Raw genomic sequence first — 26,931 nt, forward strand, 5'->3', positions numbered from 1 at the left:
GGCTCCTTGTGATTGCAGTGGGCCTGCCCGGATAATCCAGAATAATATACTTATTTTAAGGTCAATTTAAACCTTAGTTAGTAACCTTAATTACCCTCATGGAGCCCCTTTTGCCCTGTAATGGAACATATTTGCAGGCGTGCTATCTCACAGTATTCTCAGTGCCAGGGATTCAGGGACTACAGTCTCCAGGGGGCCATAGTTGTGCCCAGTGCATGGCAGTTCTCAAACCTTAGTGTGCCTGTGAATTATGGGCAGAGCTCGGTATCATGGATCCTGACTCAGTGGGCCTGGGGTGCTCATCTGCCTTTCTGACAGGCTCCCAGGCCTCTTTGCTGCTGGTGGTCTCTGGAACCCATCTTGAGGCACAGGCTTTAGACCAGGGGAAGCAAATGTACAGCTGTAGCTCAGGTCAAACCCAAGAGAGCCCCAGAATCACCAGGACACTTGTTCAAATCAAGATTGCTGGGCCCCGCCCCCAGTGTTTCTCAGTCAGAAGGTCTGGAATGGGACCAGAGAATCTGCATTTCCAACGACTCCAGGGGATGCTGATGCTGCTGGTCCAGGGACCACACTTTGAGAAACACCACAGGAAGCCATGAGACAGGCCATCGCTTTGTGGATGTTGAGAGGAGCATTTAACACTTTTTGGTCCTAAGACATCATCTTTGAAAGCAGAATTCCTTTGTCCGATATTGATTGCATCCCTGTAGGCACCTGTGTGGATCACGCCCCAGGCATCGTGGTGTCTTTAATCAAACGGTCGATTCTCTTTTCATGTGTCGAGCTGTATCCTTCCGCTTCGGAAGCACGATGAAACAGATTCAAGAATATCTCAAACCACGGACGTCATCAGTGGCCCCAAACCCATCTTTAAAAAAAAAAAAAATAATAATAATATTTATTGTGCGTGGTCGTAGAAAATGCAGATAAAACTGAAAAGGGAAAACATCGTGAGCCCACCCAAAGGGGGCAACCCTACTCTTCCAGATGTTTTCTGTACCTGTCAGTCTGAGTATATATGTGTAGAGGGTTATATTTCCAAAAATACACGGTACACACTGTGTTGTAACCTACTTTCCTTAATATATTGTAAATGCCTTTCTACCTCACCCCCATTTTCAGCCCCTGGTTTCAACCCCCTTCACCCAGTAAAAAGCATCAGATGCCGTGATTCATGGCTTCCCTCCCACGCACCTGCAGATGAAGGCAGATTAATGATCAGCAGCGGGGCCCAGCGGGGAGAGGCGAAAACACGAAGGACACGGGGCAAGGAGAAACAGGCTCCTTTGTTCCTGGGCGATCAGAGGCAGCTGTCGCTCTGTACCACAGGACTCGTTTCCCCCCTTTATTGGGAGCAAGTGTCTCAGCTGAGCATTCCTGGATCCGGATATGCCTCAGCACCAAAATCACATTCCTAGGAAAGCTGAATCAGGCGCATTTGTGTCTGGGTGTGGGAGAGCAGTCATGGGATCACAAGGGCTTCCTGCTGCTGCTTTCAGGATAATTCGCTGCTTCTAGCATTACGGAGTATTGATCAAGGTGTGTTTGGGGTAAAAACTGATTTTCCACGCTGAGAGCTGTGAAACTTGCTTTCTGATGGGTGGTAACTGGAGCGAGGGAGAAGGATTTAATTACAAATTAAGCTCTCACCAGTGAACAGACCAGAAACAGACCACAGACCAGCACAGCGAGCACATGCAGGGCCTGCTGGGCACACTGATGTGAGGCCTGGTGGAGGGGCCAAGGGAGAGGTGGGGGGCCTTGGAACCTGCCAGAAGTTTCGGGCCCCTCTCGCCTGGGAGGCAGGCATACCTGCTGACAGCTTGGATGAGGCCGTGCAGGGCCCAGCAGCGTGAACTTTTCTTTCTTTTCTGCAGAACGAGGTCATCAGCCAGCAGCTCTGCGTCATCTTCACCCACTGCTACGGGCCCTACCCCATCCCCAAGCTCACGGAGATCAAGCGCAAGCAGACCTCGCGCCTGGGTGAGTGGCATTGTGGTTGGAGGCCACAGAGGTAGCCAAGTCCCCTAGAGAATCTTAGGCAGTGCTGGAGGGCACAGAGGACGGATACAGGAGTCAGGCAGGTAGAGATGGTGGTACCAGTGATCACAGGATAGCGGAGACTGCACCTTGAAAATGTGGACAAGGAGACTGGCCAATACCTCATCCCTCTAACTGAAGGACTTCGTCCCACAGAGACAGACAGACAGACCCAGGGCCCAGGCACTTCCTGCACAGGTGGTTTCCCCATTGTGAAGGAAGGCTGAGCTGTGCAGACAGCCCTCACCCTACCCCCGTCCCCACTCTCCCCTCTAAGAAGTCCCCATTCCTCCCTGAGGAGGAACAAGCAGGGGACAGTGACAGGCCAGCAGTGTTCCTCTAATGCAGTCCCTCTGCACAGACCGAGGAGGAGAGAAAACAGTGCTCCCATACACACACACACACACACACACACGCACACACGGAATGTACTCGAGCTGAGGAGACCAATCACTCTGAGATCCCATCCAAGTAGCAGTAATCCCTGTTTGTTCTGCTTGGACATGGCATAGGGCTGGCCCCAGCCTAGCAGTCCCAGCTTCTGGAATTTTCCAGAAGAACCCTTTCACCGAGCACTGATTTCATTCAGAGGATCCTGGGGCTACCATAAGCTGGCTGATCGGTCTGAAAAAAAAAAAAAAAAAGCAAAGCAATGCTTGGCTGCCTTGAAGCCTGATACACGAGGCTTCTGCTGCAAGGGCCTTTCTCCTTGCTGCCTGGGAAATGATAAAATATGAAAGATAAAGAATGCCTTTTCTAGTGAAGGTTGGGGACTTTCCTACTTCCTGTGAACTTTTCCTGTAAAGACTGGGAAGCCTTTGAGAGATGGGAGCATCTGAAAATGCGATTCTTCAACAAAACCATTACGTTTGGAACAGGTGCGCTAGTTAAAATTAGTGAAAAGTCCTGAAGAACTTGCTAATGTAAATAAGCCACTTTTTGCTAAAACAAAAAAGTTAGTAACCAAGTCAAATCTTGTCTGTTTTCCTTTATGCCCGTTGGGTACAATGTACCAAAACCACGAATATTTCTACCTTATAGAAAGCAGGTGTTAATTAAAATGTTATCAGGGCAACGCATTGCAAAGACCAATCATATTAACAGACTTCAGAGACTGACATTTCGTTACGCTCCCAGGCCATAGCGAATCCTGTCTGACATCTCGGTGCCTTTACAAGATACCCTCGTTAGAGCCAGCATTTGCAAGGGCCATTCAATGACACAGCATAAAATCTGCTTTCCTCTAGTTATAGGCAAGGAGGGAACATTTTTTTCCTCCTGAATTTGCTGAGCTTTCCTTTACCCACAATTAAAAGGGCCTCATTTTCAAGCCAAGCACTAGAATTTCAGGGGTTAACACTGAGAGAAGACAGGCAGGCCTGAGAGGCTCAAAGCTCACCGTGTAGGAGAAAAAGGGCAGAATAAAATTATGAGTAAGTGCACGATGGAAAACGTAGGGCTTCCATCTTCAGTAGAGCATTTCCAGCTAGGATGACTGAAAGTCACCAAACAGTGGCCCTTTAGGGACCTGCTTTAAAGGCTAGGTAGGAGTGATTCATGACTAGGGTCCCAGACTGGAATTTCTGAAGACCCAGGAGGCCATATAAGTGAATGAAATGGGTTCCCTATAAGACAGTAGGGAGTGGTGGGGACTGTAGCCCACTGATGCCTGATTTTCCTGTGACTGCGTTGTCCTCTTGCCCTCCCCGTGAATTCTGGGAGAGAATGGTTAAAAGAACCACAGGTAGGAGACATGAGTAATTTGGGAAACAGGAGTGGGGGCTGGTTGGAGGTAGGCAGTGGGAGTGAGAGGGGGTGGTTGCTCAGAAGGAGAACGTCACTCCAAACTTTTAGTGTTTGAAGCAAGTGGAGAAGTGAATTTTAGTCAACTCCGAGGACGTCTCTGGTGGCCTCTTTTCTCTTTATCTGGGTTGTTCAGAAGTGTGTGAGTTTTTTAATAAAATACCTAATGATAGTGGGATTATAAGTGATTTTGACTGTTTTATGCTTTTTTGATATGTTCTAAGTTTAAAGTTTTTTTAATGGGAAGAAGTGAGGTAGCTATATGTAGCGACAGAAATATGAATGGAGGGCCACCTTTTGGGGCCACATGGGGGCTGAGGGGCCACCTCACCTTCGAAGGCTGGAAAAGGAGGGTCAGCCAGGAATCCAAATTCTGGATCTAAGTTACAGCAGGGTCTGGGCAAAGTGGGGCCAGGCCAGGGGTCCAAGGTACTACTGTCGGGGGGCGGCCAATGACTGGCATCATGGCCCCCAGGAATGCAGGGGATTGGTCTAAACCCCCAGCCTAAACCCAGCCAAAGGAAGCAGCAGGAGTTTCATTTCAGGATAGCGCTTTAAGCCCTGGAGAAGGGCCCAGCAACAAGCAGGTCCTCCAACTAAGAAGAGACCTGATGTCCTCCACAGGCTCTCAGAACAAGACTGTGGAACAAGGGTCATGAGTACTGTGTGTCCGCCATGTTGCTATGTACTTTGCAGAAGTTCATGTAATGCTCATAGAAACTCGGATGTAGATGTACAATGGGTATTACCATTCCCATTAAACAGAAGGGGAGACAGAGGCTCAGAAAGGTTAAATAACTTGCCCAAGGTCACACAGCTAAGATTTCTGGCTTCAGAACCCACCCCAGGGGGCATACAGGCGCTGTGAGAGCACAGGTGGGGCATGCTTGGTCCATCTGGGGAGGGCGGGGGGAATCAGGCAAGGCTTACTAATGGAAGGTGTCTGCACTGATGCTTGAAGACCACATGGGGTGAACGGGGTTTGGAAGGGGATAGAAGAGTGTTCTGAGTAGAAGGGACAGCAGGGGAAGGGCCAGAGGGGAGAGTGTTTAGCACTAGTGTGGCTCAGCACGCATGCTGGTTGATGGGGATGTGACTGGGGAGAGGCCAGAGAAGGCAACAGAAGATCCATCACCAGGAGCCTCGTTAGGAAGTTGGGACTTTCTCCTGGGAGCTCTGGGGAGCTATGGAAAGGTTTAGAGCAGAGGGGTGTGATCAGATCTGCTTTTAGGAAGGATGCCTGTGGTGAGGTAGACCATCAGGTTGAGGGGCCGAGAACAGAGGCAGGGACCAACAGAGGCTCCCACCGGTCCCCAGACAAGAGACCGTGTGGCCCTGGGGGAGCTATGGCATTGGGGGTGGAGAGAAACAGGGGAATCGAGAAACACTTAGGAGGAAGAGAAACCAGTGTTTGTGATAGACTCTGTCTGGCTAAGCCCAGGAGAGGAAGGTGTCCTGTTGCCTTCGAATCCCTGGCTTGGGCGGTAGGTAGATGGTGGTGCCGTTCATGGGACCAGAGGCACCGGGCAAGGCACATTTTGCAGAAAGAATCTTCTTCCCATGAGCTGAGAACACAGCACATCCTCAGACTCAGAACTTGGATGCAGAAACCCCCAGAAAAGTCATCTTCCATTTAGAGTCCTCTAAAGGTCCTCCCTGGGGCAGCGCAGCCCAGGTGGGCTCAGGGTGGGTGACCTAAGAGGAAGCCCCACCAGTGGTTAGACCCACCTTGCCCTTGAACCTGGGTCCAGACTGACTTAGGACCTGAGCAGGCCGCACCCAGTCAGGGTTAGGGGTGTTAGTGGATGTCCCCAAGCAGCAGAAGCCCCAAGGAGAGGACAGACTGGCACCTTCAGGAGCTGTGGGTCTCCGTGGCTCAAATGACAGGCAGATAGGGGCAGAGTGGGGAGGGTGGGAGGAATCCTAGTGCTGAACAAGGCAGGCGCTCCAATTTGAATGCCCGAGTTCAAATCCTGGCTCCTCCACCTGTCACTGGCTTGGATGTCTGTGTGCCCGCTTCCCCAGCTGCACAAGGACAAGGGTCCCTATCTCCCGGGACCGAGTGCATTGGCGCATGTGCCTGCCAGCTTGCACAGTGCCTGGCACATCCTAAGGGCTCAGTAAGCACCGGCTCTACATTCTTTGTTATTGTGGGAGATGAGAGCTGGGAACCGGTTCACGTGCCTCTGACTCTGGCAGAGAAGGGCTTGGATTTCGAATCACCCGGAAAACCCCTTTTCCATCAGGCAGGGAGGGTGCTGAGCCCTAGAAGGAGGAGCAAAGGTGGGGGGGTGGCATTCTTAACAGGCAAGGTGGGCATACTTTTCACATCTGGAAGTCACCTGCATTAGGCTGGGAGTGAGTCTCCTCTGAGGAAATACTACTTTTAATCACAAATCAGCTGTGATTTCCTATGCAAGACTGAATTTCAGTAATTTGAATGTTCCTGTGATTGTTTCTGTCTGTCCCCTTTTGGGTCACTGTCTCGACAATGAATATCATATCCCCATGGTTTCCCTGTTAGCTCTTCTTGGCACTTTCCAGAAGAGGAATGCACATGTCACCCTTCTTTCACTAAAGCTACCCTTTTCCCCCTTCCGTTCTAGATCCTCATTTTCTGAACAATAAAGAAATGTCCGATGTTACCTTTCTGGTAGAAGGAAGACCGTTCTATGCTCATAAAGTGTTGTTATTCACGGCCTCTCCCAGGTACGTACTGTCAGCTTCAAAAGCAGCTGAATTAGGAGTGTGGCCATTGCTGTTACCGTTCTCTGAAATTCAATTTTGGTGGTACTTTCCCTGGATGGGAAGATGATCTTTTCCAAACCAAGAGTTCAAGAGCAGAGGGCACTCGTGCACCCGTGCTCACAGCAACATCCTTCACAGTGGCCGAAAGGTAGAAGCCACCCGAATGTCCATCAGTAGATGAATGGATACGCAAAGTGTGGGATATATTATTTTATTTAGCCTTAAAAAGGAAGGCAGTTTTGACAAATGCTACAACGTGATGAACTTTGGGGACATTATGCAAAGAAATAAGCCAGGCATGAAAAGATGAATATTGTAGGATTCCATTTACAGGTAGTACCTAGAGTGGTCCGCTTCACGGGGACCAAAGGTGGGATGCTGGCAGCCCAGGGCTGGGGGCTGGGAGCAGGGAAGGAAGGGGGAGTTGTTGTTTAATGGGTACACAGTAGGTTCTGGAGATTGGTTGTACAACAGAGTGAATATATTTAACATTTCTGTATGCTTTAAATGGTTAAGATGGTCTTTTTCTTTTTTTTAAGATTTTATTTATTTATTTGTCAGACAGAAATCACAAGTAGGCAGAGAGGCAGGCAGAGAGAGAGAGAGGAGGAAGCAGGCTACCCGCTGAGCAGAGAGCCCAATGCGGGGCTCGATCCCAGGACCCTGGGATCATGACCTGAGCCGAAGGCAGAGGCTTTAACCCACTGATCCACCCAGGTGACCCGATGGTCATTTTTCTATTATGTGTTTTTTACCATGATTTTTAAAGTACAGAGCAGGCACTAGCATAAACAGCAGCACCTTTGTGTGACTCAGGCAAGGGCATCTGTTCTTCTGGCACAGAGCTTTGGAACAGAGTGTGGATTGGATTTTAGCTTCCCCGGCCCAGTGCCCTCACACGGTTCCAGCCTGAAACGTCTCATGCCTGCTCTCCAAATATCCCAGAACTCTGGCATGAGCCACCCGAAATGCACAGGTCTTGAACCGGACTTTTCCCTCTGACTATGGAGCTGACAACAGCCTGGCCCTCTCCCTGCCAACTTTGCTATGGCCCTTAGTCCTTCCGCTTTGAGTTGAAATGAGTTGACCATTTAGAACCACATTATCCAAAGACCTCAACTGGGATCAGTGAGGGCGCACAGAGGAGAAGGAGATGCCAGATAAGGAGGCCGTCAGGGTGCACAGAGGGGTGAGGATACTGGGTGCCCACTTCCGGGATGTTTGCTGATGAATGCGTGTGACCAATACTTCCCAGGCTCCCCTGGTCTCCCACTGCCTCCCCCAAAGGCTGAAAATAAGCCCCAGATGTCTGCTTTGCCACCATGAGAAAAATGTGGTGTGCCTTACGTGGTTTTCAGTTACGATGCATATAAAAGCAGAAGAGATGTTGTCCCAATGTTCATGTCTTGGTTTTGACAGCCATGGATCTGTAAGATGCTAACATCAGGGGAAGCTGGGCGGAGGGCCTGTAGGAGCTCTGTACTGTCTTTATACCTTTTCTGCAAATATACCATTATTTCAAAGTTAAAAGTTTAAGAGACACAGGGGCACCTGGGTGGCTCAGTCATTGAGCAGCTGCCTTCGGCTCAGGTCATGATCCTGGGGTCCTGGGATCGAGCCCCACATCGGGCTCCCTGCTCAGCAGGAAGCCTGCTTCCCCCTCCCCTGCTCCCCCTGCCTGTGTTCCCTCTCTCGCTGTCTCTCTCTCTGTGTCAAATAAATGAATAAAATCTTTAAACAAAAAAAAGAAAGAAAGAACAGAGACACAGCTTAGCTTATTCCTTAATGTGTACGAGTATGTTCCATGGCCTGGGTCTGTACCCGCTCGGAGCCTACAGTTCTGTCAATCATGGGGAAGCACATCTAAAACCCAGTAAGAAAGTCATCTGTAGGGAGTCGTTAGGCCACAGATGATTAATTACCTATGATGCCTCAGACCCAGGCTGGCATGGGCTCTGGGGATGCCACAGGGTCAGGAAGGCAGAATCCCTGCCCTCCTGGGGCAAAGATGGTGTGGGGGGCAGAGCTCACAGGAAGCAGGGAGCTCCGTGAGCCCCAGAGGGGCATGAAGCCTGCGCTCAGGAGGGACCCCATGAAGGACCCAGCCTTGTGATGGGTCCTGCAGGAGGGACAGGTGGGTTTTCAAATGGTATTCATTCTGTTCCAATCACCTGTATGAGAAATAGCAGTTCAAACCACTTTTTTTTTTTTAATCTCTCCACCCACTGTGGGTCTTGAACTCAGCACCCTGAGATCAAGAGTTGCATACTCTTCCAACTGAGCCAGCCAGGTGCCCCTGAAGTTAAAACTTTAAATTTAAAAAGAGTGGTTTGAGGGCACCTGGCTGGCTTACGTCAGAAGAGCATGCAACTCTGGATCTCGGGGTGGTAAGTTTGAGCCCCGCATTGGGCAGGGAGATTACTTAAATATAAAACTCTAAATAGGGGCGCCTGGGTGGCTCAGTCATTAAACGTCTGCCTTCAGCTCAGGTCATCCCAGGGTCCTGGGATCCAGCTCCACATTAGGCTCCCTGCTCTGTGGGAAGCCTTCTTCTCCCTCTCTCCCACAGCCCTGCTTGTGTTTCTTCTCTCACTATGTCTCCCTCTGTCAAATAAATAAATAAAATCTTTAAAAAAAAATTCTAAAAAATAATTCGAATCGAAGTATGGCATCATACTGGGGTGATGGTCCCTGTAGGGTGTCTGTGGGCCGTGTCGCTGATGTGGTACAAAGTGGGGGAATACAGGGTTTTACGTGTCTCTCTCATCAGAGAGTGGAGTTCCTCACAAACTACGGATGTGTCTGTGGGTCTTTTTATCTCCCTTCTCGTGTCCTTGTTCAGGTTCAAAGCGCTCCTGTCCAGCAAGCCAACAAATGACAGCACCTGCATAGAGATCGGTTATGTGAAGTATCCCATCTTTCAGGTGAGACCCTGCTGTGGCCTGGAACGTCGTGTGGTGGGTGCGGGGCACAAGGTTTCCCTGCAGTCCCCACTGTGGACTGGCCACTGCAGAGTCATCAGTCCCCTGACTCTGGGTGCCTTCTCACACCCCCTCCAGTTTACCATCATTTTATCCCTACGGTATTTATTGAGCACCTACTGTATGCCTAGCACTCTGCTAGGACCTGGGGACACAGGGATAAAGGACCTTCCTCCCCTGGGGCCTCACAGTCCGGGGGTGGTAACTCTGAGTAATTAATTTCTTACAGTACAACGTGGGGATGTGCGAGAGAGAGGAAGCAGAGCCAATGTGCTCTGGCAATTCAGACCAGAGAAATCAGGGAAGCCCTCCTGGTGAGGCGTTAGCTGGAATAGTGAGGGCTGAGGAGAATTTGGGGAACCATAGGAAGCCCTGAGGCTCAAAAAAGGGTGTTAGAAGATTCTAGGCAGAGAACAGCAGGGATGAAGTCCCAGAGCTGTGGTCAGCCTCATGCAATGAGGAGCCAGACGACTTTTATTAAAGACTGCACTCCCTCAGTGCTGTTCCCCCAGCAGCCAGAGTTATGCGCCGTCCACGTCGGGGGACCTGGGGCCGGAATCTGCTGGACTCAGGGCAGGACCTGGTCTCCTGCAGTTCAGCTCAGGAAGCACAGCCCTAGGAAGAGCACACGGGTGGCTGAGGCTCAGGCAGGTCCGCAGGGGACTCATGGCCCAAGAGGGCTGTTGAGACGGCTCGGAGATGGTGGCAAGTGGGAGGGGCAGGAGACGGGGCTGGCCAGGGCCAGGGCGGCGAGGCAAGGCTACCGATCTAGACATGGGAGGAGAGAGCTACAGTCCGGGACTGAAATGCAGCATTTTCCTATTTAAAATCAATATCTACCACGGGGCCTTGGGCATTTCACCAGCCCTTCTGAGGCTCCTTTCCTCGTCTGGTGGAGAGGAGAGAGGGGGTACTGCAGGGGGTGGAACAGCATAAACAAAGGCCCAGTTGTGGGAAGTCATGGGGTGTGTTTGAGAGAAAGTGATTATCAGTCTGTTCAGCTGGGTCCTAGGGTATATTGGAGACTGAAAATACTCCCTGGGACCACATAGCATGAGCCAAGTCAGGAGAAGGCAGGCCAGATGGTGGTTCTTCCCTCTACCCTTGACCCTGGTCCCCCAGATCCTGCTGTTTAGAGAGCTGCCAGGAAGCCACCATACCCTCACACTAGCCCCTAAAGCCTCTTGTGGCGCCTGCATCTCCACCTTTAGAGATTCATTTCTTTGGTTATGCTGAAACTTCGAAAGAAAGTATCCTTCCCAAGTAACTATGGGTAAGGCACTCTTTGAGGCTCATTTCCTCCATTTTAACAATTTAATCATTATCACCTCTAGGTCATGGGTTCTTGCAGAGATTGGCAAGTAGGACAACACGAGGAAGCATTCAACTTGACAATATTTAAGTGGGTTGTTGTTTTTCTGAGCTGTAACTCATAAATCACCTTCCTACTCAGCACAAGACCTGGTAGAATAGGTTACTTGGGACTGATCGAGGGAGAAAGGGCGAATGAGGTTTCCAAGGATAAGGCTAATCTGGGTGAGCCATTCCACTGGGGTGTGGGGGTTGGCGAGGAGACTGGAGCCCCAGCGTAGGACTAGGGCACTGGCACGCCCCCACACCCAGCTTCTCACCCCAGTGTCTCACCACACTTCCCGCTGACAGCCAAGTGGCCACAGTCCTTTCTGGAACAGTGGTGGCTATGGAGTTTGAAATTTTCCAGAACTGCTGCTTTGCTTTAGGATTCACGGAGGAAGGACCGTGAAGAAACCTTTGTGGGGCTTCAACTATGAATGAGATACTGACCTCTGCTTGCCCGTGGTTATCAGGATTTTTCTTGCCGGTTTTAGAGACGAAGAAACTGAGGCTCAGAAAACTTAAATCCTGTGCCCCAAGTCTTAGTGCTACTTAGGGACAGAGCCAGGATGGGAGCCCAGTCCATCTGGTGCCAAAGCCTAGGGACTTGGTCCTGGAATCCCCTTTCTAAAGGGGGACAGTGGTAAGAACAGCCCCCATTTCTTGAATGCTGGCTATGTGTCGGGCTCCAAGCTGGTGCTTCTCGGCCTCTGCTGGACATTGGAGTCATGTGAGGAGCTTTAAAAATTGCCCGTGCCCAGGCTGTCCATCGGAACCTGGGCTGGAGCCCAGGCATCATCAGGATGCTGAAGTTAGCCAGCCCTGACGAAAGAATCATAGGCCCATGAGAGTCTGAGCTTGAAGTAAGTGCTGGAAAACGCACACCTCCCACCTCTCCCCAGTGTTCGTGAAGCGGGCACTTACGCCATAAAGCCTGGAACTAATTGGGGAGGTTCCTGTAATAGGAACCGTAGAGAAGGCATCTAGTGCATGTTTGCTGTGCAGACCCATTGAATGAGAGACCTGCGTGGGGAAAGCACGCCCCAGAGGACTCTGAGGCCTGTAATTGCTTTTGACTGGGGAAGGTTTCCTGGCCACATTAGCCTCGGGTTACTGTAAGGAGGGGGATGGTTTAGCGGGCCCCCGGGGAATTCTCTGTGTGCTTGCCCCTTCCCCATAAAAGAAAAGCCTCATTTGTGGCTTGAAATAAGCCAAAGAGGGCTGAATCTGACCCAGAAGGAGGCTCCCAGGGGCCTGTTCACTTCCCTTCCACGCTGACAGAAGAAATTTAGCAAATGAAACTGCCTGGAGTTCCCCCCACCCGCCGCCCCCCCTCCAGATGGTTTAGCATCGCGCACAGGCGAGCGCCGGACGCAGCTGCACCTGCAAGTGGGGGTCTCCGGAGGCTGAGGATGCGATTAACTCCGGGCTTCGGGCTTCGTGCAGGTTTCAGCTGCCAAGAAAAACAACTCCATAAACAGGCCCTTTGGCCTTCTAAGGGTTCGTTTTGCCCCCTTGCGAAAAAGGCCTGTGTTGGCAGAGTCTGAAGGCGGAGAGGGGCGGCCTGATTTAAATCCCATTAGCCCCAGGATCTCCATCTTCTAAAGGAGCGGCATTTTCAGCCCGCAGCCCGACCCGAATAAATGAGATGAAACAATGGAGCAAGGCCTGTGTTCGGGGAAATTCCTCTCATGGCTCTGGTGGTGGTGGTGGTGGTGGTGGTGGTGGTTATTGGTTTGGCCCTTAGAAAAGAGAGGAGCTAGGGCAATCTGTTACCTGCCTAAGAGCAGGATCCCGCCATCCGCTGATGTGGTATTGTAGATCCCCGGGACCCATCAGCATGGGGGAGCAGAGGGGCCATGAGGCTGTGTGATCCTTTCACCAAGTCTCAGCCACCACCATCAGCACTGCCATCTCTGTGACAGGCGGGTAGTGGCAGAAGCCCAGAGTCAGCATGTGGAGACTCAAGCACAAAAGGGAAACAGAGGGCTAGTGTTTCTGTTTCAAGCGTGCTTCCTGGGCGCAGGCCCCCTGTTAGGCATGGGAACACAGAAACAGTCCACACCTGGGCCTTCAAGCTCCAGGGAGAAGTCACACTGCATTTGTGGATGAGGTGCTGCCCAGCCTGGGGCCGAAGCTGGGAGATCTGAGAAGGCTTCATCGATGTGACCACTGAGCTAGATCCCAAAAGAGGGGTCCACGTTCAACAAGTGAAGAAGAAGAAGGGAAGGGCATCCAAGCAGAGAGAACAGCTTGGGCAAAAGCCTGAGACAAAACGCGGTGATAGGTTCGGTTAAAAGCAAGTGGTTGGGACTGGTCAGAGTATAAGAGGCAGATGTTGTCAAGATGAGGAGGAGAGAGAAGGGCAGAGTGGCAGATGAGATTTGAAAAAGTAAACTAATCCTTAGCAACCGGATTCCTAAGAGCGAAAATGTGGGAACAATCCAGATGCCCCTTTGCTAATGAAGGGATACACAAAATGCAGTACATTGTTCAGTCATAAAAAAGAATGAAGGAAAGATCTGTGACAACAAGGGTGAACCTTGAAAATAGGACGCAAAGCAACAGCAGCCATACCAAAGAGCACATGTCGTAGGATTCCATTCATACAAAATGTCTGGAACGGGCACTTCCCTCGTGGTTGTCAGGACCAGCCCAGGAGGGAGTGGGAATGGTTAGTTATGGGCACAGGGTTTCTCCTGGGGGTGTTGGAAATGTTCTAAAACTAGATAGGGGGGACAGTCGCACAACATTGTGAATCCACTGAAACCACCGACCTGGACACTTTAAACAGAAACAGTTTGCATTATGTGAGATACAGCTCAGTAAATCTGTAAACATGTTTTTTGGTTTATTTTTTAAAGATTTTTTTTTTTTTAAATTTTTTATTTGACAGGCAGAGATCACAAGTAGGCAGGAAGTCAGGCAGAGAGAGAGAGGAGGAAGCAGGCTCCCTGGTGAGCAGAGAGCCCAACGCTGGGCTGGATCCCAGGACCCTGGGACCATGACCTGAGCCGAAGGCAGAGGCTTTAACCCACTGAGCCACCCAGGGGCCCTGTAAACATGTTTTTTAAGAAAACTATTATTTGTAAACATGCATGCAAAAGGTAGATTGAGATCAGTTGCACAGGGCCTCAAAGGCCTGAGTGTAGGTGGTAGAGGTATTACAGGAAAAAGGTGCTTCCACCTCAGAAAATCAAAGAGCTAACATTTACTGAGTTCTTGCCACGTGCCAGGACTTTGCTAGAGCTGTTCCCTGTCGTGTAATCCTCATCACATGACGTAGGTAATGTTAGCCCCACTTTACAGATGATAAAACTGAGGCACAGAGAGGCCTAACCTAATTCAAGTCACCCAGCATTTAAGTGGCAGAGCCTGATCGGAGACTGAGGTAGCCCGAGTGCAGGGTCCTTGCCCTTAACCACTCCCTTATGGTGGTCACAGACCTTTGGAGCCTAAAGGGACCATAGCAGACATCCCGGCCCCAGTGCCTCATTTTACAAATGCCCAAAGATGGGATGTAGCCAGTCCACAGATGCTTCTAGCACAGCTGCCGTGGGGACAGGCAGGGAGTCCACGTGTCATAAGGCAGGCAGAGGACAATGTGGAGAAGACCATGCCCACTTGGAAAGCCTGTGCACCATCTAAAAAATGAACAGCTTCGTGGGAGGTGGTGACGGCCAGTTCTGCACATCCGGGGGCCTCGTTCTAAAGGGACGCCAGCTGGTAAAGCTCTGGTTGGCACGCCTTTCAGGCCTCCTGAATCACGTGGACGGTCTGAGCAGCCTGGCTAGGACTGTTCACATCAACAAGACAATGAAACCCCCGACCCCTGACGGCTACACCCCACATCTTGTTGAGCTGTAAAAAGGAGCAGGTGGTCCCGTGGTAACCCAGAGTCCCTCTCTGGGATTTAAGGAGAATCTTCCAGTCACAGTGGGCCATGCTCCCAGAGGGGAATGGCCGCTGGTGCAGGCTGTTTAAGCCAAGTGTCTTGGAGGCAGCCAAATGGGGGGGAACGTGGAAGGGGAAAGCTGTGATCGCCGTCTGTGATGGAGAGCAGAGCTGGGGTACGCTTGGAACCCAGCAGAACCACAGGGAGACAAATGGCAGCGGGCGATAAGGAAAACTGTCCAGTGAGGAAGAAGTGTCCTAAGGGGAACTTTCCCTACGAGGCAGCGATCCGGCAGGAGCCGATGTTCTAGAGGGACACACAGACTGCCCAGCTGTAAGAGGACTGTGTCTGTGCTGCCCTCGGACTGACGCTTTGCTCTCTGTGTCCTTTCTTCCAGCTGGTCATGCAGTATCTCTACTACGGTGGCCCAGAGTCACTGCTCATTAAAAACAACGAGATAATGGAGGTAAGGCATCCCTGTAAACCCAGGTCACTGGCATGTGTTGGCAGTGTCGGGGGGCACCTGTGTTGGGTTTTCTCTTGGCTACAGGCTTTGGGGTCCTGCCTGCCTCCTTGGACCTCCCAAGGGCTTCTCGGCAGAGCCCCTTCCTGGAGAGCTGGGGTGCTAGGTAGCAAGTCTGCAAAATCCAATTTTAATAGGCTTTGGGGCGGGTCGAGGGGGCTTACTGAGGAGGCTGCGGCTAGCTCTAGGCACAGCGAGGGCACAAATATCACCATCAGGAGCTATCTTGGTGACTTCTGTTACCTGGAAACATAAATCACAGTGTGTCCCTTGATGTGGTTGCCAGGAGCCCATTATAAGGGCTCCCGGTGACCATCCCTCCTTCCCGAGGCTCCTTGGCTCCCCCACCCCATCTGCTGTCTACCTCTCCGTCAAGCCTGTCCTCCCTTTCTGAGTCTGCTCGCTTCTCCCCAAGGCCAAGGGACCCTGCTCCTTCCTCAAAGTGGAGCCCTTGTTGGTTTTCCTGCTCCAAGCTGGGAGCTTTGAACCGGAAGCCAAAATCACTCCAATAATCCCAAGCAAAGGAACCAGGATCCTTTTCAGGTGACGGAAGTCCTGGGCTCCTGGCCGATTAGAGAGGTCAGCACGGTCAGCCCGTCAAAAGATGACCCCACACAGGGGTGGAAAAATCGAGTTTTGATCCAGGCTCTGCTCCTGCAGAGCTGTGTGATCTTGGCCAAGCCTCAATTACCTTACCTGGAAATGGGAATAACAAAATCTACCTTACTGGGTTTTTAAGATTGTAGGATTTTATAATAAGGTGCCGGCAACAGTTCCTGGCACCTGGAGGGCCATAGGCTGGGTATTCACTGTGTGACCCATTTATCCTTCCCTTTGTAACCTCCCCCCAACGCCCACCACCCACCCCCCAGTTCCTCTCTCGTCTCTCTGAACCTCTGCACTGACACTTTTCCAACTGCGGACCACGCTACCATCTGAGGACGCAGGCTCTTCTGTCACATTTGTTTTTATTTTAGAATTGAAATAACGAATGCACATATAAATCATATAAATGATGCAGAAGAGCTTGTCACCAAGAAGCAGCTCACCCTGCCGCCCACGCCCACCCCCATCCTTTCCCCACAGAGCCAGTCCCTTTAAACTCCCAGGGGCCCAGCCACCGCAGTGATGCAAAGGGACAGAGACCCCTGCCCCCCCCCCACCGGGCTCTCTGAGGGCGCCAGGCATGACATCATGTCTGATGAGAGGAGGGCTCGAAGGAAGACTGAGGCAAGGGAAGGAGACCAGACAGTGATGGAGGGAGGTGACCCGAGGTGGGGCGGTCCGGGAGGCTTCTCTGAGGTGACATTTGTATAGGACACTTGCGTGAACCGAGGGAGTTCGCCGCATCCATGTCTGTCTTGCTAACTAAGGGCGTTCACCCTTGTTTCTGGATATAGCAACTGCAGGCATTTTTGCTAAAATGCTAAATCTGTTTCCCTTCAGCCTCCTCCCCTCTGCCATATTCGCCCGCAGCAGAGTTCTATCCCTGTGCCTTAGTTTCTGGGGTTTCCTTTGTGCTTTAAAGTGACAGACCCACCACTGTGCCCCCAGCCCTTTTCCTTGGGACATCTCTGTGGAAGATGGAGATTTTCCCCACCACCGTCCTCCCTTTATTTCCACCTCCCAACCTCTAACAGGCTCTTCTTATGATTTTTAGCTTCTGTCTGCCGCTAAATTTTTCCAGCTGGAGGCCTTGCAGCGACACTGTGAGATTATCTGCGCAAAGAGCATTAACACTGACAACTGTGTGGATATTTACAATCACGCCAAGGTAATCAATCCAGCCCAGGCTGCCCAAGCATGCGCGGTGCACGGAAGTGGCTCGGGCTTTTCCTTCGCAGACACGGAGTCTGGCCAGAGAGCAGACGCTGGCCTGCCCGCTCCAGGCTGAGCTGCCCGCATTCCTTCCTCCGCCTCAGCCTCCCTCCCGCTCTAGAAAAAAATGCCTTGCCCTTCATCTCGCCCCTCCCAAATACAATGAAAGCAGGAACTCTTGGAAGTTTCAAAAACAGAGCTGTTTCTCGAACAGTGCTTCCCAAACACGAATCACATTGCAGACCCTGACTCAGCAAGCCCGGTGCGCCCTGGCGTCTGTGTTTCTAACAAGCTCCCAGGTAAAGCTTCTGCTGCTGGTCTAAGCCACCACACCTTGAGTAGCAAGGAATAGTGGTTCTTCAAGTGTGTCCTCCAATCCAGAAACCATCAACCTCTTCAGGGAACTTGTTAGAAATGTATATTCTGGAGCCCCGTCCCAGACCTCGTGAACCAGAAGCTCTGGGGAGAGGCCCACCATCTGTGGCTTTGCACACCCTCCTGGTAACTCTGGTCCATGCTCAAGGGGGAGCACTGCTGTTTTAGAACTGGCCACAGGAGAATCACCTGGGCACTCAGTTAAAATCCCTATGCCTGGGGCCTATCAAAGACCAATTAAATCTGCTTCTGGGGGTAGAGCCTGAGAATAGCTATTTTCCAGAGCTTCCTGGGTGATTTCAGATATGGCCAAGATGGAGAATAGCCCTGGAGAACCCCTAAGGGGTCCTCCTGGTCAGGTGGACCCAACACCTAATCAGAATCACCTGGGGAGAGTCCTGAATCTTTAGGCCCCCACCCCACAGTGGTCTCTGCAGTGGGGCTCAAGAATTTGTATATATATCTATTTTTAAAGATTTTATTTATTTATTTTAGAGTGAGAAAGCACATGAGTGGGGAGAGGGAGAGAGAATCTGACGCAGACTCCAGCCTGCGTCGGGAGCCCAATGTGGGGCTCTATCTCACGACCAAGAGATCATGACCTGAGCTGAAATCAAGAGTCGGATGCTTAACCTACGGAGCCAACCAGGCGCCCCAGGAATCTGTATTTTTAACAAGCTCCTGGGGTCATTGTTGTGGCTTCAGCCCTAAGACCCGTCTTAACTCCAATTTTGGGGGACCACTGTCCTCATCCAGTTCATGTCACTGTGGGGATACTGGGACCAAGAGAATTCAAATACTTGTTCCAGGTGCCATTTCATTTGGTCCCTTGCGCTGAGGACAGGCACGTTAGCATTTGCTAGGAAGAAACAATGAAATGAGTTGAGATCAGGAATTAAAACAAAAAAGCCTTCTTTTGTGTGGCTGGAGCTCAGGACACATCCCCCACACCGTCCAGTGACAACTAACTTGAATTGCACTCTCACTGCTCATCCTGAAAACTCGGGCTGCCTTTGAGATGTTTTCTGTCTTAACACCGACACTCGACAGACCCTTGTAGCGTGCGGGCCCTGGGCTAAGATCCTTGTCACACCTTCCTTTGTAAACCTCACTGCAGCTCTTTGAGGTAAACGTTATCATTAGTCCCATGTTGTAATAAGGGAACTGAAGCACAGAGAGGTGAAGTAACTTGCTTAAGATCACACAGCTGTGGAGATTTTTCTTTTTATCGTGGCCGATGCCATAACGTGAAATTTACCATTTTAACCATTTCTAAGTGTACATTTCAGGGGCTAAGCACATTCATACTGCTGTACAACCATCACCACTATCCATCTCCAGAACTTCTCATCTTTCCAAACTAAAACTCTGTACCTACGGAACATTAACGCCCATTTCCCTCTCCCCTCAGCCCCGGAAACCTCCACCTAACCTTCTGTCTCTATGAATCTGACTCCTCTAGGGACCTTACATAAGTGGAATCATCGCGTTTTGGCCTGTTGGGACTGGCTTATTTCCATTAACACGGTGCCTTCAAGCTTTGTCCGTGCTATAGCACGTGTCAGAATTTCTTTTTATTTTTTTAATATTTTATTTATTTATTTGACAGAGACACAGCGAGGGAGGGAACACAAGCAGGGGGAGTGGGAGAGGGAGAAGCAGGCTCCCCGCTGAGCAGAGAGCCCGATGTGGGACTCGATCCCGGGACCCAGGGACCATGGCCTGAGCCAAAAGCAGATGCCCAATGACTGAGCAACCCAGGCGCCCCATTTCATTTCTTTTTAAAGCTGAATGATGTTTCCTCGTATGGAGAGACCACACTGTGTCTGTCCATCCATTCACCCATCAGTGGACCCACAGGTGACTTTCACCCTTTGGCTGCTGTAGATAATGCTGCTCTGCACGTGGGCAGGGGACAAATAATCTGTTCAAGTCTCTGCTTTTAGTTCTTTGGGGTATAGACCCAGAAGTGTAAATCTAGATTTGTCTTCCTGCAAAGCACAGGTTCCTAACCTTGTGTTTACTGTCTGGCCCAACAAATGTTGGAAATAATGTGCAATAATTGTTGATACACAGAAAAGACCTTTTGATTGGTCATCAGTAAATCGACAACTACAGGCTACTTCCTACACACACACACACACACACACACACACACACACACACGTGTGCATGTACACTAGGTATTTTGGTTAAGTGAAGGTTTTACCAAAATCTGGTTTCTCAGGACACAGCACTTTTTTTTTTTTTTTAATCTTCAACTAATGACTTTGCAGGAAAGCATTGGAGGCTGCTGTCTCCCCAAGAGAAGAGCCTAATTAGTAATCTTGTGGTCCCTCCCCCTCTCCCTCTTCCTTCTCCGCCTCCCCTGGCCACGGAAGCTCCAAGTGCCCTGTGAACCCAGCATCCACAAGTGGCTTTGCCGTGGCCTGTCGTCTTGAGAGCAATCCATTTTAATCACTCCAGCCACCTTGGCAGGAGGCTCCGTAGTTCTTGCCATTAATAATGCAACTGGCTGCGGCGTGAGCCCAGGCCAGGAATCCGCGGGTGCTACAGACTCTGCACACCTAAGGCAGGGAACTGCCTCTTTTTGTGGATGCACTTGGGCAGCCAGAACTTAGCCTTTTACAGACACCAGCCACTGCCATGGCTCCCAGGCCACATCCTGGTGTGTTTCCAATGCAAAAGCTGCCCTTCGTGCTGTTTGCATGGAGGACAGGGCAAAGCCAGCCAGCCCCTGCCTTTTCTCTGTGTTGCTTCCCCTGTGCTCCAGATACTACAGCGCCACGAGTGATCACATGCCATGTGGCTTCTGTTCCTGGCAGATTGTACTGCAAATTGAGGCTAGTTTAGTAAAAGATGGAAAAGAAAGAAACCAACCCTTGGTTCAGCACCCCAGGAAACACAGGCATTTACACGCTAATAACAATGCTGCAAATGTCAACAAGCCCTTGGCAATGTTACCTCTCTGTGACATCTGTTTCAGACAGCTGCAGAATTTCATACAGATGAGAAGCCCATCCCATAAATGCATGGCTTGGCCATCTTTTCTCCCCCCTGGCAAAGCTGTTCCAAACTATTCAGTCACGAAAAAAGGGCCCTCGGGGACCACCTCGGTGGCTCAGTCGGTTAAGCATCTGCCTTTGGCTCAGGTCCTGGCATGGAGTCCTGCATGCCTCTCCCTCTGCCTGCTGCTCCCCCTGCTTGTGTGCTCTCTCTCTGACAAATAAATAAATAAAATCTTAAAACAACAAAAACAAAGGGGGCCCCGGAGCTACTGATGACCCTTGTGGGGTATCTTTCAACCTGGGAAAAAGAATAGGCTAGTTCATCAAATTGTTTCCAAGCTAGAGTAGTAAGCTCAGCAGTGCTCTGTGCTAGAAAGAACACAGGTTTGGAAACCAGGGGATTCATTCATTAGTGTTTATTGAGCACCTGCTGTTTACCAGAAACTGTATTCATCAGAATATAATAAGAAATTAGTAAGACATAGTCTCTGCCCTTGAAAAATTAGAGTCTAGGGATGGGGCTCAGCAAACTTGTGCTGTAGAGGGCCAGGTAAATATTTTCACATAGGCCACACAGTCGCCTTGTACCTCCTTAACTCTGCTGAATCACACAAAAGCAGCCATAGGCGATATGTAAATGATGGATGTGGTTGTGTTCTAATAAAACTTTATTTACAAAAGCAGGTGGGGGGCCAGATTTTTCCAAAGGGCTGCAGTTTGTCAACCACTGATCTAGGAGATGAGAGTGTCCACCACAGTTCTGTCAGTAATTAGCTATGTGGAGGTAGTCAGGGTCTGACCTACAGTCACCATTGAGTAAATATCACCAAATGTAAATGTAAGTATTTATTATTCTTCACTTACTGCCTTACAATGAGGGACATTGATAGACAAAGTGAGTGGCCAGGTGTGGTAAAGAGGGTTGATCTGTGTCCGCAGAATCAAAGATAGGCAACGCTGAGCCTCATTTGCCCCACCTGTAGAGTGAAGGCTTATACTCTGGGACTGTAAGAAAACGGTTCCTGTTGTAAGAATGAAATCATTCCTAAGGTCTCTCCCAGCCCCCAGGATACTATGCGAACCCTGGGTGATAACAAGCCCTCTCACCTGATAAACCTCACCTTGTCCTCTGGGTCTCTCAGAGACCACGAATTACCTGGTGCCTCTGGTTCACGCCTTCCATTTATAGCTGGGGAAACTGAGGCATAGGAAAGTGATCTGACTTGCTCAAGGTTGCACATCTTTTTTTCTCATACAGTTGCTGTTGGCTCGGTGAATTAGCACATGGCATCAGGGAGTTCGTGGTTACAGGCTTGGTCTTTGTAAGGGCCAGTTGGCTTGGCTAGGTTCTTTTTTTTTTTTTTTAAGATTTATTTTTATTTATTTGAGAGATGGGGGAAGGGAGAGAGGGTGGGAATCTTTAAGCAAATTCCCCGCTGAGCACGGAGTCTGATGTGGGGCTCAGTCCTGTAGCCCTGAGAGCATGACCTGAGCCAAAACCAAGAGTCGGATGCTCAACCAGCTGAGCCACCCAGGCGCCCCTGGGCTAGGTTCTCTAGGTACAGTCAGTTCCCCTTTCCCAGCTTGGCCACCTACTTTGTCCACGTGGGTCACTGGATACCAGCTGGTGAGAAAGAGAGTGATAATTATAAATAGTTTACATTTACAATGACAGCTAGCATTGAGTGCTGAGTACAACTGACCACTGCTCTGATGCTCCATGCGTGATCTCATTTAATCTCAACAATAGACTATTAGGGAGGTAATCTTCCCCATTTTATGGATAGGAAGTTCGCAGCAAAGAGAGATTATGTACTCGCCCAACAGCTAATGGCTAAAGTCATAAATCTGAAGAAAAAAAAAAAGAGAAGAAGAAGGAAGGAAGGAAGGAAGGATGGATGGATGGAAGGGAAAAAAAGATCCCAGAGGCCCCTCTCTTAGCTACATTCCTAACCTGCCTCTCCTAAGTGTGACAAATGACAGAATCATGCCATAAATCATCCCGACAGGTCTGGGATGCAGGTGGCCTCATTCTCATTTTGAAAATGATGAACCCAAGCTTGGGCAAAGTGACCCAGCCCTGGTCACATCTTCAGGAAAGTAGAGGAGCCCCCACTTGAATCCAAGTGTTCCAGCTCATTCCCCCGGAACCCTGTCGGCCCTGCCTCATTATCATTGCACCATTCCACATCTACAACTTAAAGTGCATGCCTGGTTTAAAGGACAGGATATCGGGGATTTCAGAAGGATGATTCAGCATTTAGATGATGTAGATAATTCAGCATCTAAATAGAGCAACAGGATGTCATCTCCAGGAGCACTTAACTTCTGAGTGCCCAGTTCATTCTGATAGAGAGACTTACAAGCTTTGGGAAGTGTAGAAAAGGTCTGAAGACAGCCAACCCACATAACCACATGTACTTCCGTGCCTCAAACACGAGTCCCTCCGCCAGGCACACGCATGAGGCTAAATACCCACCCTCTGAGAAATGGTGCTGGGCTAGAGGCAGTGTCTTGGTGGTTAACCACAGAGCCTTTAGGACTTGAATTACCAGAGTTCCATGCCTGATTCTGCCCTGGATGCACTGCGTGATTTTGTTGTCAGTTACTGTCTTGTCTGTTTCTTCATCTGTAAATTGGAGGTGGTAATACACCCGCCTCCAGGGAGGTTGGAGATTAAATGAGATGTTGCAGGCGAAGTGCCTGGCAAGGTGTCTGGCACATTGTAAGCTCTCGGTCGATGCTCGCCGTGAGTCTGTTACTCAGTTAGTTAACTGCTCGCTCCCACATTCAACAAGTACTAAGTGTCTGCCATCTGCCGAGCCTCGACTTGGCCCCTGATGGAGGTCAACATCATCCCTCCCCCACTGGCTTAGACTGCAAGGAACCCTGTGTCCAGATCACTCTCTCGGCCTTAGCACCGACTGCTTGAGCTGCAGGATTCTCTGCTGCTGGGGCTCTCCTGCGCATGGTGGCAGCCCCAGCAGCATCTCTGGATTCCACCCGTTAGATCCCAGTGGTACACACGTCACCGCCACCTCCCAGTCGTGACAACCAAACTCCCTCCAGGCTTTTCCAGATGTCCCCTGGATGGCCAAATCAGCCCTGGGAGAGAAACCACTGCCCCAAATCCGGGGCGTACGTAGTCCATGCCCACCCGGGACTGCTGTGAGAGTCAAATGAGCTAACACTGCAAGCGCTTAGAGCTGTGTCTGCAGCTCCGTTCATGCGCCAGCTCGCTAGAGTACAACAAAGAAACGCAAAACCCGGGGGGTTAAACCAGTAAGCAGGTCTTCAGCACAGGAGTCCACAGGACAGCTGGAAGTTTCTTCTGGTCTCCACGGGCCTTGCTTCTGAAGTCAGCTGGCTGGTCAGCTGTGCTTGGCTTGGGTGACCCTGGCTGGGCTCGGTCACTGTCTCCTCTCAGTTTCCTGGAGCCTCTCACCCTCCCAGCAGGCTAGCCTCGCCTGTTCTGTCTGCAGAAGTGGGGTTCTGAGCAAGAGTGTGGAAGTCCAAACCTGGCCCTTTAAAGCGAGCTCGGGCTTGGCAGCTCTCACGTCTGCCACCTGCTGTTGGCCTGAGGAAGTCACAAAAGGCCAAGCCCCGGAGAAATGAACCCCAGTCCCCTAGGGGAATGCAGCAAAGCGCAGAGAATCTCAGCCACCGTTATCAATCTACCCTCATGGCTGTTAGCCATTATTAGGTACGCAGGTGGTCCAGAAACCTAACCTTCTCCTGCTTCCTGTCTCTCTCCAGTTTCTTGGAGTCACAGAGCTCTCAGCGTACTGTGAAGGCTACTTTCTCAAAAACATGATGGTCCTCATCGAAAACGAAGCCTTCAAGCAGCTCCTCTATGACAAAAATGGCGAAGGGACGGGCCAGGATGTGCTCCAGGACTTACAGAGGACGTTGGCCATCAGGATTCAGTCAATCCACTTGTCCTCTTCCAAAGGTTCTGTCGTATGAAACGTCCAGGGCAGGGAACGGTCCCCGGGGACTTTCCAGACCCTGCTGCTGCACTGGCTTCACACAAACACATACCAAGTTCACCTGGCGTCTGTTTTTGGCTAGGCCAAGGAGCTGTCTCTACTGCCTCAGCTTCTCTCGAATAAGCAATTTCAGCTCCTGTGTGTTCCTGTTGAAAAACAAAGGACATGCCTCTGGTCTCTAGGTCAGATGGCAGCGGGGTCCGGAGCTTGAAGGTCAACATGGGGCAGCCAAGCCAAGCCCATAGGAAAGCACCCCTGGGGCAGTCAAACAGCCGGGGCGGGGACCACCGTCCAGTGGATGAATTGAGGACTCAAGGTCGTCTGGGTTACCGGTTGAGAGCTGGAGAACGTGACTGGTCTGACCCTGACAAGCAAGCGTTGTGTTCCCACGAAGGACCTTCGTCTCTGAGGTTCAGGGAGAGTCAGCGTGGTAGCAAATTTGCGAGACTGTTACCAATCACGAAGAAATAAATTGGCGAATTTTTAGGGGTGGGCACTTTTTAAAATGTTCATAACAAAACAAAACAAAAAAACAGGGCAGCGTTGTAGTTTCAAATCTATTTCTAAAAGCTTAACAGTTCATTTTCAATTGAATTGTGTTTAGGGATCTGTGTTTTGAGTTTTTGTTTTTTTTTTAAACAGTAAGTTGCCAGTCTGTACTGTATAAACATATGCATCTGACAAGTTATTACTGATATTCTATACAAGGTAAAATAATAACCTTGCCTTAGGGATCATGGTTATACAAAAGAGGTGCACTGCCAATAATTATCTCTAACTCGATAGTTGAAAACAACGTGCATGCTAATCGTGATTTTGGGGTGAGAATAAAACACCCCCACATAACAAAACATGCATTTGCATGGGCCCGAACCAGTGAAATGTTATGTTTGTGCTTCATTTTTGCCAAGGTAAAAAAATGTTCCATCACGTCTTGCTAAAAATCCATTTGGTGAAAACTAGAACCTATTCCTTTCCTTTAACAATGATTCTGGGATGCTTTTGCAGAAACGTGTTCATAGATGATGCTGATGGGGGGCGGGGAGGGCGCACGCCAGAGGATTTACTATTAATCCCAAAGTTTCCTCTGTATTCTCAGAAGATGTTAATAGTTTGTTACTAGCCAGATATATGACTATGTTAGATTATTTTTAAAAATGAAACGTGTATGATAGGAAGGATTCTTTCTGTATCCCCAGAGTGTACAGTTATAAGGTTATCTATAACGAAAGTTTATATTGACAGGGGTCCGTTTTGCTCTGCCATATATTATAAACAAAAGGGATTGGTGCCACGATATTCCACGATATTCCAAGTAATTTTTGAGTTGCTGCCTTTTTTCATTTTCTTTCTTGTCCCTTAATTGGAACCTAGCTAGAAACGAGAATGACTTTTACCCTTTGGGGTTGGCAAAGTCTCGTTGGTTAAAAACCTCTTTCCTCGCATGCCTTTGGGAAGTTGTGCACGGACCCTAGACTCCGAGGAGCTGCTGTCACCCATCGAACTTGCTCCCTGAGCCACCATCCAAGAGGACCAATGCCGAGTTACATGGGTGTGACCCGTGAGCGCCCAGGCCGTGTCTGCCTACAACGCTGGCCCATGAGTGATTTGGATCCACGAGGCCTCTCTCCTACTTGGTCATTTGCAAACCTCTCCAGGCCCTACCATCAAATGAAGAAGGGGGGAGAGACTGCCTGCAGAGGAGGCCACATTCCAGAAGATACACAGCCCATGCGTGAGTCACCGCTGCCTCCTGCCTCCTCTGCATCCTCAGAAATGCTGTGTGATCTTCCCCTCACCACGACTGACTTCCCTGCGAATGTCTTATGCTAGTTTGGGGCCTCTGGCCTCCGATTTGTACAGTGGCGACTCCCGACAGGCTTCTGTTGCAGTTTGGTGTGTGCTTTCTCTGTCATTAAACGATTTTCCCAAGCTGCGCATCGCATGTGTGTGGTACGAGGGAGCTCTTTCCCCGCCAGGTGGGGCCTGAGAACTTCATTCATTTGAAAGATTGGAAAACGTGGTCCCGCAGAAAAAAGTCAAGGAAAATGAAGATGCCAGGTGAAAGAGAGGGAGGGGCTCTTGTCGTTGGCAGTGGGCTGCCCCCTGTCCGCTCTGTGGAAGAGATGTCGGCCTCACAGGCTCAAGTCCCCTGGGGCCTGCGTACACCTCTGGGTGCCCCCCCATTTGGAGGACTTAAAAGGTGAGACCACCTTGGCTACTGGCCTCATGAGGCTAATCGGCCTGCAGAGGGTTTAAGTTCTGGCTGTCTCTTCTGTGCCTTGAGGAAGCTTTGTGGGGGGTGGGAAATGGAGAAAAAGAAGTCCCCTCCCACATGGTGTGTCCCCTACCAAGGGCCAGCCTGACTTGATGTTTGTGGATGGCGGCAGCATTC

General features: G+C 50.3%; 1 protein-coding gene across 2 annotated transcripts in view; it reads left to right on the plus strand.

Annotated features, from left to right (window-relative positions):
- The window catches only part of BTBD11 (BTB domain containing 11), a 291,628-nt gene extending 266,172 nt beyond the window's left edge, over window positions 1-25,456 (plus strand). Inside the window, exons 12-17 of one of the 2 annotated variants that reach the window (XM_032836534.1) lie at window positions 1,881-1,986; window positions 6,453-6,555; window positions 9,437-9,518; window positions 15,221-15,289; window positions 17,007-17,120; window positions 24,304-25,456. In XM_032836534.1, the coding sequence (XP_032692425.1) occupies window positions 1,881-1,986; window positions 6,453-6,555; window positions 9,437-9,518; window positions 15,221-15,289; window positions 17,007-17,120; window positions 24,304-24,513 (684 nt within the window). In that variant the 3' untranslated portion in view covers window positions 24,514-25,456. The remainder of the gene's footprint in view (window positions 1-1,880; window positions 1,987-6,452; window positions 6,556-9,436; window positions 9,519-15,220; window positions 15,290-17,006; window positions 17,121-24,303) is intronic. The other variant, XM_032836535.1, reaches the window with a different exon arrangement.
- Window positions 25,457-26,931: the final 1,475 nt, after the last annotated feature.

This window comes from Lontra canadensis, unplaced genomic scaffold, assembly GCF_010015895.1.
Source record: "Lontra canadensis isolate GAN:19392208 unplaced genomic scaffold, GSC_riverotter_1.0 scaffold93, whole genome shotgun sequence".
Lineage (NCBI taxonomy): Eukaryota > Metazoa > Chordata > Mammalia > Carnivora > Mustelidae > Lontra > Lontra canadensis.